The sequence below is a fragment of the Malus domestica genome, chromosome 03, assembly GCF_042453785.1.
Source record: "Malus domestica chromosome 03, GDT2T_hap1".
NCBI lineage: Eukaryota > Viridiplantae > Streptophyta > Magnoliopsida > Rosales > Rosaceae > Malus > Malus domestica.
Window position 1 is genome coordinate 6,646,656 of NC_091663.1, and position 13,880 is coordinate 6,660,535.

Below are 13,880 nucleotides of genomic sequence, written 5' to 3' on the forward strand. Positions count from 1 at the left end.
AGTCACTGATTCTCATTTAACTGATCTCACACTCACAGTGACGAAAATGCAAAAGTCCTTGCATTTTCATCACCATCAGGTTGATCGCATCACTGATGCTCAATTCCAAAAAGGACAATTGATCTCGCAGTGATGAAATTGCAGAGTGGAGCATCGCAGTGACCTTCTAATTGAACAACAAACTGATGAGATCGGTCAAACAAATGAATAAATAAGGGAGTTTTAACGAAAAGCTCACGGTACTGTTCACTTTAACGAAAAACCACATATTTATACTAAAAAGTCAAACCTGGTACTATTTACTTTACCCTTTATTTTGTCTTTATCGTTAAAACTCAAAGTTTTCAAGTCCTTTTCATTAGTTTTCCTAAATAACAAGGGAGTTTTAACGAAAAGCTGAGCTTGTTTTCAAGTCCTTTTCATCTGTATAAAAAATAAATAAGAAAAACCCCGCACTAGATACCGAGAGTCAATAATCAAAACCAACCTTCATTACAATATCCGTAAGTAATATCTTTAACCAACTAGTAATAGTATGCTGCCATTAATATACATAGCACACCGACATAAATAAGTGCAGATGCTGTATCATCCATCCATCTCCAGTTTATAGAAACAAAACAAGCATCACCATCGTGCATAAGATGACCAACATCTCTGTAATTATAAACTTTGTTTATGATTAATCGTTCTCGGCTGCCTAAGAAAGACGTCAGTTAGAGCAGATTCGCCTAGAAAAGAAGCCACCAAAAGCTGCAGAGCCTTTTTTTTTTTTTTTTTTTTTTTTTTTAGAACCTCGGCGGTACGAGGGAAATTTATAATATCAAAAGCTGCAGAGCCTGTAACAAGGAACAACATAAGAATCGTCGCCAATTAAAGTTGACAAATTAAGGTACCTTTGTCAATAACTAATGACCAAAATTGGAACCATCAACTCACCTTTTTCTTGCCAACCTGAACACTTTCCTCCTTAATGTCAGTCAAGGGTACAGTTAGCTCGTTCAAAACCGAAAAGCCAAAGAGAGGGGATATAGGCCTTATGATCAGCTTGTCAGTTATCATGAACACTGATGATCCTTTCAAATACCCATGAGGATTTTTACTGTCCAGCAATTTGAGTGGAACCATCACTGCAACGGAAGGGATTAGTTTTTTATCTGTTGTTAATATATCCCGCAAATCTCCCTCTTCATTCCAAAATGCATAATAATATGAGGCTACTGAGCCATCCTCGACTCCCAAAAGATAGTTCTCGTAGCAAAAACCAGGATAAAGCTTGGGATTTAGTAGAATATCCTTGTGGTACTTTGACTTCAAGTACTGCTCATCAAGATCTTGGACGCTCTTGTACAGCTGATCAATGCACCCCTTTGAAGAGGCTTCTCTCATGTGTTTGACTATAAATCCAAGCGGAACAGTCAAGAATCCGAAGAGTAAATTGACAAAATCCTCTTCTGCTTCTGCATAACAAACAATATTTCTCGACCTGCTAACTGTTAACTTAACAGAAATCCTTTTTTCTTCTTCCCCAATCAGGATCATGTCTCCTCCAAGCATTCGAGATTCACTTCGTTGATTAAGATTTGCATTACTTAATAACTTTGGTTTGGGATTATGACCCAATAGAGTTTCTGTCAATGGTTTCTTTGATACGAATGAGCGCTTAATCAAATTCAGAACCTGGAGAAAAAGACATGAGGTGAGAAACACAAAACTACAGCTATAACGAACATAAAATTAAGTGCGAACAACGCTCAATTACCTCATCAACGCCTACATTCAAAGTCAGTTCTTCGGTAGTACTATTCTCACTCGTGACTCCAAGCTCCATAAACAAGTGATTGCTTGCTACAGATAATGGGGATATCACATGTAAACCATCAGTTACTATAAGACCACCGAATCTGTTGACAAAGATGCCCCCATTTTTCTCAGAAGCGGATGAACCTGAAAGTCTGCACTTCAAATTCATGTATGCTCCACACTGACAACGGACACCTTTGTAGTGACTTAATAACTTATTGTCAAAGGTGCATTGCCAACTGTCACACAGAAAGTACCCCGTCTGCTCATCATCATCAATCTTCAGTTTGAGATTTTTGCAATGATGTTCAACCCCACTGTGGGGACATAGCAACATCCTTCTACATGCTTCAGTTTGGAGATGCTGAACATCAATATTTTCAACACTGGCATACAAATTGCTCATGCAACTTATTTCCATCGGTACTGAATGCTTTCGGGTATTTCTGACAATTGTTCCCATTGGTATTGTTAAGAAACTAAATAGAATGTCGATAAAATCGTCAGACTCTATGAAGATAACATTGTTCCTCTCCTTGTCCACCAATGCCTTCAAGCTTATGATATTCCTTGTAGTTTCATCAGCCATGGATTGTAAGAAAGGATATATATACTCGTCGTTTTTATCTTTTCTTAGTACAATGGCAGCAAGCAGCTGGAACAAATCAGCTACATACGGTGAAAGATTAAAGGTTGCAGAATGAATAATTCAATAAAATTACACCCCTAAGGTACCTTCCAGCATATAATTTTCAAATTACTACCGATACATGTGATGAAATATGTACAATACAAAGATTAGTAACGTTTAATTTTCAGATGAATATATTGAATATCAAGCAGAGTATGCATAAAACACAGTGCAACAGCTCAATTCCAAATTACATTAGAACAAAAAATAAAGCATGGAATACAAAGTACAAACGCTACTACTAGCATTGATATCCATATCACTAACATAAGAAAATGGAGACAGAAGAAGCATTAGATAACAAAGCTATCTTTGTAGACTTTATCGCTAATTGGCGCGTGCCTGATGAAGACATCGGTTAGAGTAGAATCGCCAAGAAAAGAAGCCACCAAAAGATGCAAAGCCTGCAATAAGGAACAACACGAGAATCGTCACCATTGAAATGGACAAAGGTGCAGTGAAAATGACAAGACTAGATCGTATCCGATGGCCAGAATCAGAAAGACTACAAAAAGTACGATAACTCACCTCCTTTTTGCCAACCTGAGCAGTTTCCTCCTTTATATCGTTCGAGGGAACCTTCAATTTTTTCAAAACATAAAAGCCAAAGACCTTTGAATACTGAAGATCCTCTCAAAAACCTTTGAGATATAGGCTTCACTGCATTCGAAGGGATGAGGGATTTATCAGTAGTCGAAATATAACTGATGAATGCACCCTTGGAAAGAAGTATCCCTCACATGTTTAACTAGCAGACCAAATAGAAGAGCCAAGAAGCTGAAGAGTAAATCTAAAAAATTTCTCCTCTGCCACATCTTAACATGCCATTTCCCGAATTAAACATCAATTACTCCCTCTGCCTCTGTGGCCCAACGGAGTAGGATTCTCTACTCTCTTATTCCCACCCTCTTTCTTCACCTCCTCTCGCATATTATTTTTTGTCTTATTATTTTTATTAGAAAAACAACATAAAATATTGACGTGATTTCATCGTAATTGTTCAAGTATGATCTCCAACACTCTCGGCGTTGTTGCACTAGTGATGTGGGTCAAAACAATAGAAAAGAAGAAAAAAAGCGCTACACATGCCACAATCTCATAATAAAATATATGTAAAAATAAAGGCCTTTTGGCTGAAATAATTTAATTTCATCGTAATTACTTAACTGATCAGTTTCTAATGGCTTTTTGACCACAATGATTTTTGATATTTGCATAACAGATAATTTTAGTATCTGGGATTGGAAATCAATAGGAGTGGTCCTTGAAATTGTTCACCATCCATTATTTTGGTTATTCAATTATAAAACTCCGTTAAGTAATCCTTGAGCTTTTTAACGGAATGACCAAAATGATGGATGATGGACAATCTTAGAGGCTAAAGTTATGTGTTATGCAAATCTCATGGACCATTTTGGCTAAAAATACCCTCAACTTAACGAAGTTTTTTAACAGAATGACCAAAATAATAGATGGTGAACCAGTTCTATTGATCTTAAGAACCAAAATTATGTGTTATACAAATTTCAATGACCATTTTAACTAAAAAACCGTTTCTAATATATCGTTTTTTTTTTCTGTCGACTAATATATCCTTGTTATTTCATAGAAATTTAGCCGAAATTTGATTTGGATTAATTCATTAATTGAGATTTGATTTTAGTAAAAAAAAATAAAAATTTAGAGTACAAAAGAAAAAAAGAAAAAAAAGAATATAACATGACCACAAACAAGTGCTCAAGCATAAACTTGTTTTTTGACAGAAAAAAGAACACACTTGTTTTATAAGCACCGTGGTCTTCTTGCGCCGGTCTTCCGTTCGCAATTAGCATCTCTCTTGTGCCGAGAGACTTTTTGCGTTTCTCGACCAATCCGCGCCAACTGTAACTTTTTCACACTCGATTTACTCTTGGCGCACAACAATTTCGTTCATGAAAGCCCTAAGATTTATTCAATTTTTCCATTTTTTTTACAGGTTTAAGCTGGGCTAGGGTTTTAGGGTCGCGAATCGGATTGGCAGACAGCAGAGAATCTCCAAGGTACCGAAATTCTCTTACTTTAACATGTTTGGCTGCTGAGAAAGTTTGGGAATAGAAATTTGGAAAGGAAAAGTTTAAATCTTTTGATATAATTGTTGTATTTAAATCAGTTTGGACTTGGGAAAGTGGAAACCGCACCCATCTGAATCTGATAACGAACAAAAAACTTGATTTGATTATATTATAAGCCTGCCTTGTTCTTCGCATCGGAAGGTTTGATTCTCATTGTTTTTGTTTTAATGTGATTTTCTGATTATTACCAAATGCTAATCGAGTGATGGGTGCATTTTGGATTTTCATGTATCCACTTGCATATCACTGGCTGTGTTCCCTGTTTCCGTGTTTGGTTTTGTAAAAATGGCAAATTGCTTTAATGAGTTTGGTCAGTTTATGATTTGTTTTATGATTTTGAACCAAGTAATGCTGATGGAAAAATGAATGGTTCTTTTTCTTCACCAAGGGCTCAATTTTTTTGCTCATTCGGGTTGATAGCATTGATGCACTAGGACTTGAAGCTGAATTGATAGGGCGACATGGGATTTGACAATGAGTGCATATTGAACATCCAGTCTCTTGCCGGAGAGTACTTTTGTCCGGTTTGTCGTCTGCTTGTTTACCCAACTGAAGCACTACAGTCGCAATGTACTCATCTGTATTGCAAGCCCTGTTTGACATACGTTGTGAGCACCACCCAAGCTTGCCCATATGATGGCTACTTAGTGACAGAAGCAGATGCCAAGGTCCTTCCTTATACAACCTTGGTTGTAGCAAAACCTTTACTCCTTGTTGTCTATTTATTGATAAACCTTGACACTAATCAATGCAGCCACTCACGGAGTCAAATAAGGCCCTCTCTGATACCATTGGCAAAATACTAGTTCATTGCTTATTTCACAGGAGTGGATGCACATGGCAGGGACCATTATCCGAGTGCACACCTCATTGTTCTGGATGTGCCTTTGGCAATTCTCCTGTAGTATGCAACCGGTGTGGAGTCCAAATTGTGCATCGTCATGTGCAGGAACATGCACAAACATGTCCTGTAAGTATTTTCGTTTGTTTGTTGTATTAATTTTCAATCCTTTGACTATCAGACTCAGTTGGTTTTTATGGTTATCTTTCAATAACAGGGTGTGCAGCCTCAAGCGCAGCAGGCAGAGGTTGCTCTGCACACTTCTGCTTCTGGCACATCAGCAGCTACTGCTGATCAATCCCAGGCTGCAATTCAAACAGGAACAACTACATCTCAGGCCCCGGTTTCTCAAACTACAAGTGCCACTGCACCTGGATCTGATCCAAATCAGAAAGTAAACTCAAGTTCTCAAGCTCAAGCGGCTGTGCCGACTGCTGATCAATGGTACCAGCAGCAGCAACAATATCAACAGTACTACCAGCAGTATCCTGGATATGACCCATATCAACAGCAATATCAGAACTACTATCCCTATCAACAGCCAGCAGTTCCACAACAACAGCAGGCTCAGCCACCATATGGGACCGTCCAGAATCAACCTCAGACATACTTGCAACCTCAGCCTCAAACTCAACCTCCGCCACAGCCCCAAACTCAACCTCTGCTACAGCCCCAAATTTCTCAAGCTCAAGCTCAACCCCAAATTCAGCCTCCAAATGGCCAGGCTCCTGTTGTGGCTCAAACTCAAAATCAGGTACAAGCCAACCAACAGCAGCAACTCCACCCGACAGTGCAGACTTACCCAGCAGCTCATGGGCAGACACAGCCATATTTCCAAGCTCCATCTCAGTCACAGCCTCATTCTCAACAGGTGCAAGTGCTTCCGTATCAGCAGCCCCAAATTCAGCAACATACCCAGGCCCATCTTCAACCGCAGCACCATCCCCTTTCTCAACCCCAGTCTCAGTCACAACCTCAGCAACAGGTACAGGTTCAACACCATCCCCAACTTCACCCTTCTCAGCCCATGAATGCTGCTGTCCAACCTCAGGCACAGCATCCACCATCTCATCCCGTGTCTGGCAATAACTCATATCCTCAACCTCACCTTCACCAACCAGCGCAACACAATATGTACGTGCAATCTCAAGGTGTGCCTCACTCTCAGTTACAGACTCCTGTTCAAATGCCGAATCAGTTTCCTCCACAACCCCCACTCATGCGTCCGCCTTCATCTCATACAACAATTCCAAACCAGCAGCAGCCAGCTTTGTTGCCTTCACCCGGTCAAGTCCAAAATATCAATCCTGCACAACAGCAGCCAGTTCCCTCTTATGCTCAGCAACCTGGAAATTCAGTCTACCAGCGCCCTATTATGCAAGCAGTTCAACAACCGATGCCTCAGCAGTATTTCCACCATCAGCCATATGTACAGCAGCAACCATCTACACAGTTACGTCCCCAGAGCCAATCTCATCTGTTCCCTCAACATATTCATGCCTCTACACAGTCTCAGCAGAACATTGCATTGTCTCAGGGCATTCAACATACTCAGTCTAATCTTGTCGGAAGACCTATGATGCCAAGTCATGGAGTACAACCTCAGCCTTATGGACAAACTGCTGTTCAGGTGAGGCCAATGCATTCTTCTGTAAACCATCCATCTACAAATCAGAATAATATGGTCAGAACAAACAACCCAGTGCAATCTGGAGCAAACTCAAGACCAACTATGTCTGAGAGGCAAGCGGAGAAAGAATCTGAGTCATCAGGTCAGAATGTTGCACATGATGCTGAATTTAAATCCGTGAAATCTGAGATGGGTATGAAGTCCGTTGATGATGAGCATAAACCTAGTGGTGGAGTTAAACCTAATCAGGGGGATACATCTTTCAAGGAGATTCCAGAGTCTAGGGGCTTGTCGGAGGCAGATCCAAATTTACATGCACTTGATAATGGAGGTTCTGTAAATATCCCAATGTTGAAGGAAGAGGGTATGGATAGTGCTATGGAGCACTCAAGTAATGGTAAATTGGGTGAAGTAGCTGAGGGCGCAAAAGAAATCCCATCGGAAGAAGCTCAACTTCATGAAGAACAGGGTCGAAGGTTGCAGAAGAATGCTAGTGGCATTCTGCAGCCTTCCAATGTACAAATACAAGCTGGCGGGGGTTCTCAAGCTGTATCTACTCCAGCTCCAACTGTTCAAGTACAAGCTGGTGGCTCTACACAACCTTCACATCCTGTATCAATACATCATGGACCTACTATACTCCCCCAAGGGCCTGGTGCACCTCCGCATCATACACAGGGGCCTGGGCAGCCCTTGGCTCATTTAAGACCTCAGGGACCTGCACATGTACCTGGACAGCCTTTTCATCCATCTGAGCATTTGCAGCCACCTGGTCCCAACCCGGGTTTTGGACCATCCTCTGGAAGGGGAGGTCAGTATGGTCCTCAAGGTGTACTACCTCCTTCCCATACAGGGGCTCCCAAGATGCAAGGTGAACCTGTTGGAGGCCCTCCATTTAGTGGAATGATGGCACCATATGGCCCTGAAGGTCATAGGAGTTACCAGCGGCCTGCCTTTCAGATTGATCAAGGAGCAATTGGACAGCCATCTGGTATCCCCCCAAATATGTTGAGAATGAATGGAACTCCAGGCCTCGACTCCTCATCAGTTCATGGGTTGAGGGATGAAAAGTTCAAGGCTTTTCCAGACGAACGAATGAATCCCTTCCCAGCAGATCCAACTTATCGTGGTTTTGACCGGGTAGCGTTTGAAGATGATCTCAAGCAATTCCCTAGGCCTTCGTATCTGGATTCTGATCCTGTTTCTAAATTTGGGAATTATTCATCAAGGCCCTTTGATAAGGGACCTCATGGGCTCAAGTATGATATGGGTCTGAATACAGATCCTGCTGCTGGAGATATTGGGAGAATGGAGCCTTCTCGCGGTCGTCCAGATTTTGTTGGACGACGCCATATGGATGTTTTGGCTCCCCGAAGCCCAGTTAGAGATTACCCTGCGATCCCATCTCATGGGTTTAGAGGCTTTGGCCCTGATGATTTTGATAGAAGAGACTTTCATCGATTTGGTGATCCACATGGAAATTCATTCCATGAGGGTAGGCTTTCTAATTTTCCTGGTCAATTTCGACGGGGTGAGTTTGAGGGGCCTGGTAATATGCGAATTGTTGATGGGCACCCTGGTCATCTTCGGAGGGGAGATCATTTGGGTCATCAGAATGTGCATAATCATTTGCATTTGAGAGAAACTATGGGTTTTGGTGATCGTCATCCACGGATTGGAGACATGACTGGACCTGGGAACTTTGAATCATTTAGAGGCAAGAGGACAAGCCATCCACGTCTTGGTGAGCCTGGATTTAGGAGCAGCTTTTCACTTCAGAGATTTCCAACTGATGGAGCTTACACAGTTAAGTATTACTTCAAGTATCTGTGTGTGTTAAGTGATGTTCTTCTGTTCTCATATTACTACAGCTTCCATTCTGATATTTTATTGTATTTGATTTTTAGTTCAATTTTTTATGCTCTTGATATCTTCAGGGAGATCTAGAGTCTTTTGATCACTCAAGGAAAAGGAAACCAGCTAGTATGGGATGGTGCCGGATATGTAAAGTTGATTGTGAAACAGTTGAAGGTTTAGACTTGCATTCACAAACAAGGGAACACCAGAAGATGGCTATGGATATGGTGCGAACCATCAAGCAAAATGCCAAAAAGCAGAAACTGTAAGTTCTCTGAGCACATAGTTACTAATTGGCTATTGACCAAAATCATTATCATTATTTTCAAACTTTGTCTTAAAAAAGAGGTCGCACTTGGTGCGATGACAAGTGCCTTTGCCTATGAGTGGTAGGTCTCGGGTTCGAGACTTGGGAGCAGCCTCTCCATAAATGGGGGTAAGGCTAGCCGACATTCACCTCTCCCAGACCTTGCGTAAAGTGGGAGCCTTGTGCACTGGGTACGACCTTTTTTTTGTCTTAATAAAGTCTGATGCTTCGTTTATTATTTTTTCTTCATTTTGTAGAACCTCTGGTGATCAGTCCTTGGTAGAGGATGAAAATAAGTCAAAAAATCCAGCTTTAAAGCCCGGGGAGAAAAGCAGCATTGATGGATGATGTGTGCTGTAATGTGGATCTCTTTGGTTTCATTTCACTTGGGGTCCAATTGTTTCTTTGGTATTATTGCGTTAGCAATATAGGTGATGCACCCTTCCATGCCTCTTTTTTCTAGATTCAGGGTGGTTTATGCTAGTTTTGTCATTTCAGGTTGCCGCCATGTTAATGGAGATGGTATATGGAACTGGAGTTCAATGGCAGTTAAGTTTGTTGTTTTTGACTCTCAAGTTTTCTACTTTCACTAGGATTGTTTTTCGTTGACATTGTCATTATCGGTTCAAAAGTGGTATATTGCTATCACTTCCTTTTGCATTTGGTACTATTGAGATGGCATTGGTTTATAGCATTTTCGAATGTATGCTTGACTCTTTTAATCTTATTTATTAAGTTTATTCAACTGCTCCCAGAAAATTATGGTGACCAGCAATGTATTAAGTTTAAGTTTTACTGCTCTCAGATATGTATTTATGGTTATAAAATATATCATTGCTAAACATGGACATTTACTTTGAATGTTGAAGCTATAAGCATTTTCCTTTATGCTGTATGTAACTCTGTGAATTTTGCATTATCGTCAATTTTGTCACTACTGTCGACAAGAATATCTGTTTTTAAATGTAATGACACTGCTGCTGTCTGACTTGCTTCATCATTTCTATTTTAGGCAGAGATAATTTTATGCAATCAACCTGATCCTTGGCCTTCAGTCGGTAGAGATTGGACTGACCACATTAAGCAGACTAGTTATAACTAACAATTCAGCATAATTTTACCCAATTAGTTGGAAGTGTTAAAGTAGTGTTTTCTAAAAGATGAATATTTCTGCAAAACGAATGAACTTTGTGAGAAATAATGTCAATCACTAGTACCACAGTAGGCTTCAAAACTAAATATTTGAGGTGTACAGGCTTTTATAGAAGGCAGTCACTGGAGTACATATTAATATAGATTACACAGAATTTTGCACGCTGACTCTTAAGAAAACGTGAGAGACTTTAAGGAATTAGGTATCTTAGAGACCATGAAATCATAAATCCTAGACTTTTCCTTTTTAGTAGCTTTTAGTAGCTAGCAGAGACGGCTTCATGATTTTGCTTGTTGGACTGCAGCATCTATTATATTGTTATCTGTTTTGATGGCTTGCAAATTGACATATACTTGAAGGGTATTTTGTTTTGCTGATAAATTATACAAATGAAACCAATATTAGGTGTACTGGCTATATGGGTTGGAATGGTGTGAAACTAATTGAACAACTTGGTCTCCACAATTCAGCTGTATATTCTGCAGCTCAGTCGTCATCTGATTGGTTTTGTGCTAATTGGTGTAGGACAGAAGCGGAAGCTACTGTCTGTTTGTTGTAGCAAAGCAAAACAAACTATAGAGTAGAGAAGGATATCCTGCACGAAACAACATCAAAACGAGAGAGAACAATGAAATTCGTAAAAGAGACTAGTATCTAATTTTCTGGAATAACAGACCTGCATAAAAAGTCTCGTAATGGTATGTATACTAGGGTTACATCCTTAGCATCCTAGCCTTGATTACTTCAATAACTATTCAATTAGGCCTCCATAAGTTACTTACAAACACACAAAACTATCATCCGACTATAAATATATAAAAAATAAAACGACTAGGAGTAGAAGCAATACTATCATCTACAAAGCAACATAAGACATAAAGATTAAACGAGTCAAATAAAAGGTAATCTGAATACCTAAACCAAGGTTGCTAGCCTTTTAATCTTGGAAAGCCTTGTAGATCTTCTCTTATTAGTTTTACATACGGGGAAAGGCTTGAACCATTTCATAAGTTCGGTTTTTATCTTTATTGCTATTTGTTTTACTACAGACTTGACGATTTTATGCTAACACTGTCATGTTATTTTTAGCTTCTAAGGTCGATTTGTTGTTGATTTTTCTTTTTGGTGGAATTTCTCTTTTTCTATTCTAGATCTTTTCAATTCAACCCGTCATTTTTTGGCAAGAAGACTCCATATGGACCGAAAGTTTAGCAGAAAAAGGTTTACTCTGTCATCTATTTTTGATGTGGTAAGGTTGTGTTCAATGTACAGATTTTATTTAGTTGTGGCAAAATTAGCTTCTTAGTGTTGATTATATGACCTGCTTACATGTCGGGTTTCATCTGCTTCTACATTTTTACGAAGAGTATATTTACATCTTTTGAAGTGCTAGGATAAATCTTAGGAAACCTTAGGAGACATGTAATTTTGATTACCTTCCATCCACTAGGTATATATAGATACTAACTTTAAGGGGCCATGGGGCTTACATTTTAAGATGTCTACTTGGAACGGGTTAGGGATCATGATTTATCTAGGACAGTTTGATGGCTAGGTTTTTTTTTATATTATCTCCGCCCATGGTGGTCGTGGTTGTGGCCATCGCCCTTGCCGCCCTCAACATGGCTGGGCAGCACCCCAAGAACACCACATCCTTAATGCTTTGTCATATACGTTCTCTAACAATAAATTCAATTCTGTTTGTATGCTGACTTTTGAATGAATTTTGCAATTACTCTCCTTCAACTATAGCAATCACTTCCTATCAATTTTCCATATGCATAGATTCGGGTTCATGTTGATGTTTTGAGGCAGCCTTGCCGGTTGAACTCTAAATATATTTTTTTTAATATTTTGGTAGCAATATTTTTATCTATTTCAACAGCTGATAAGTCTCTCTCTCTCTCTCTCTCTCACGCACACAAAACACATCCTTTCACCATCACCTACCACTGTAATTTTCTTTAGAAAAGTTCGGGTGGTTGAGGAAGGGAAAAAACCGGTTTTCTTGTTTTCCATCAGGGTTTAGGTGGTGACAAATGCTAAGGGGACTCTCTCAAAAGTGGATCTCTCTATAAACTCTCTGCCACCTCATGTTTTTAGCACAATGTTTAATAATATTGATATGGAAATTGACGTTAAACGCTGAAGTGTCAGAGAGTTCCATTTTGAGAGAGTTCCCTTGGCATTCCCCTTTCTTGGTTTAGGAAGGGAAGAAGTGGCGTTCTTTCGATTGTGAAAGCAGTACACCAAATCTTAGTTTTGTTGAACAGTATTACCATAATTTCTATGGATAACTCTGGTGGACATGATTCGTGCCATGAAAGTTCTTTATAAGATTGCATCTAGTGATATCTGGCGTCTGCTAAAGCATCCCTTGAGCAACTTAAATAATAATACACAACCTGAGAAGTTTTCGTCGCTTAGAAAATTTATCCTTGTTTTTAAACACTGTCCTTGCTATAGATGTTTTAGCCTTTTACATGTCTCGGAAATACGCATCTTTGTTCAATTACGAAGGAACAAGAATAACGCAGGGTTCCAGTCCGAAGAAAAAAGAATACAACGTAGTAAGGCGAACGCTAGGATGGTTTTTTTCGGAGAAAATTGCTAACGAAGTAAAGTGTTTGATAAAGATTGCAGTGTGGTGCAGGGACTGATAGCATGATTGCACAGTGAGACAATGTAGGATGGTTGCTTTGCTTATTGTTTCTCCTAGTGCTACCTTATTCTCAAAGCGTGTCTGTGGGTCTCGCGAAGCTGTACATCGGAAGGTTATTCGGCGATGGAGGCTCCTTACCTTGCCAACTTTAATGCCTTTCAAGGCCTTTGTTTAACTGTGTTTTGTTTTGCAATTTTGGGTAATATGGCTGTAAACGAATGATTGTGTAGGCTATATTTACGAGAGACGTTTAGTGATACCACTTCTATGTTTTCTTGTTAAAGAAAAACAGAATTGACAAAAGAAAATATGTTATGTTCCGATTTACTTTTATGCATAACGAGGGAGAAAATATTCAAAGTGCGTATTATTATGGGTGGGCACAGTTTGGGCCAATCTGTCCGCTTTGCGAATGTTGTTGTGGCATTATGGTTAAATAATACAATGTTATAATTTATATGTAAGTTTTTCTTTACGTGATATTGTATTATTAGACCAGAATACCATGTAACGCTGAATTTCTATAAATTTCTCTCGCTATCCAGATATATTTAGGGTGTGAAAGTAAAGCTTCTTCATAGTAATCAAACTCAAAACATTTTGCATACGTTAAAGACTATAAAACATAAGACATATCATTTACAAATTAAAAAGAATATCGTTAGATAGTAATGTTAAATTGATAAGTTGATATTTCTTAGTTGCTTAAAATATCTTTACCAAACCAAGAAAGGTTTTTATCAGTGGTTTAAAAATTGGGGTCAGGATTCGACCGCAAGCAATGCCAGAATCCCCACGCTGTAACAGATCACGAATAACCTTTTA

The 13,880-nt window shown here is 39.4% G+C and overlaps 2 protein-coding genes across 13 annotated transcripts; one reads left to right on the plus strand and one right to left on the minus strand.

The window, feature by feature from the left end:
- Positions 1 to 456: 456 nt before the first annotated feature.
- LOC103427162 (uncharacterized) lies at positions 457 to 2,651 on the minus strand. Its single transcript, XM_070818882.1, has 3 exons — positions 1,763 to 2,651; positions 940 to 1,680; positions 457 to 762 (listed from the first exon to the last, which is right to left on the minus strand). The coding sequence occupies exons 1-3, from the start codon at positions 2,390 to 2,392 to the stop codon at positions 664 to 666; spliced, it is 1,470 nt and encodes a 489-aa protein (XP_070674983.1). The 5' UTR covers positions 2,393 to 2,651; the 3' UTR covers positions 457 to 663.
- Positions 2,652 to 4,210: 1,559 nt separating this feature from the next.
- On the plus strand, positions 4,211 to 13,382 carry LOC114823900 (uncharacterized). Of its 12 annotated transcripts, none has more exons than XR_011578741.1 (10): positions 4,233 to 4,377; positions 4,470 to 4,533; positions 4,994 to 5,273; positions 5,360 to 5,575; positions 5,664 to 8,882; positions 9,014 to 9,198; positions 9,498 to 9,788; positions 11,545 to 11,642; positions 12,914 to 12,963; positions 13,037 to 13,382. XR_011578741.1 is itself a non-coding variant. In XM_029099684.2 (7 exons), exons 3-7 carry the CDS (start codon positions 5,067 to 5,069, stop codon positions 9,586 to 9,588), a joined length of 3,918 nt encoding a protein of 1,305 aa, XP_028955517.2. In that variant the 5' UTR covers positions 4,214 to 4,377; positions 4,470 to 4,533; positions 5,040 to 5,066; the 3' UTR covers positions 9,589 to 9,985. The 12 variants fall into 12 exon arrangements, 4 of the variants coding, with proteins under 4 accessions (XP_028955517.2, XP_028955516.2, XP_028955519.2 ...); XR_011578745.1 differs by having other exon boundaries at positions 9,498 to 9,648; positions 9,739 to 9,788; positions 12,914 to 13,382; XR_011578744.1 differs by lacking the exon at positions 12,914 to 12,963 and having other exon boundaries at positions 9,498 to 9,648; positions 9,739 to 9,788.
- Positions 13,383 to 13,880: the final 498 nt, after the last annotated feature.

Bases quoted from the DNA above. Each gene is read 5' to 3' on its own strand.
- LOC114823900 (XM_029099684.2), top strand. From the start codon at position 5,067: ATGGGATTTGACAATGAGTGCATATTGAACATCCAGTCTCTTGCCGGA. The intron at 5,576-5,663 runs GTAAGTATTTTC...TTTCAATAACAG, and splicing joins AACATGCACAAACATGTCCT to GGTGTGCAGCCTCAAGCGCA. The intron at 8,883-9,013 runs GTTAAGTATTAC...TGATATCTTCAG, and splicing joins CAACTGATGGAGCTTACACA to GGAGATCTAGAGTCTTTTGA.
- LOC103427162 (XM_070818882.1), bottom strand. From the start codon at position 2,392: ATGGCTGATGAAACTACAAGGAATATCATAAGCTTGAAGGCATTGGTG. The intron at 1,681-1,762 runs GTAATTGAGCGT...CTTTTTCTCCAG, and splicing joins TGAATGTAGGCGTTGATGAG to GTTCTGAATTTGATTAAGCG. The intron at 763-939 runs GTGAGTTGATGG...AAAAAAAAAAAG, and splicing joins TTCAGGTTGGCAAGAAAAAG to GCTCTGCAGCTTTTGGTGGC.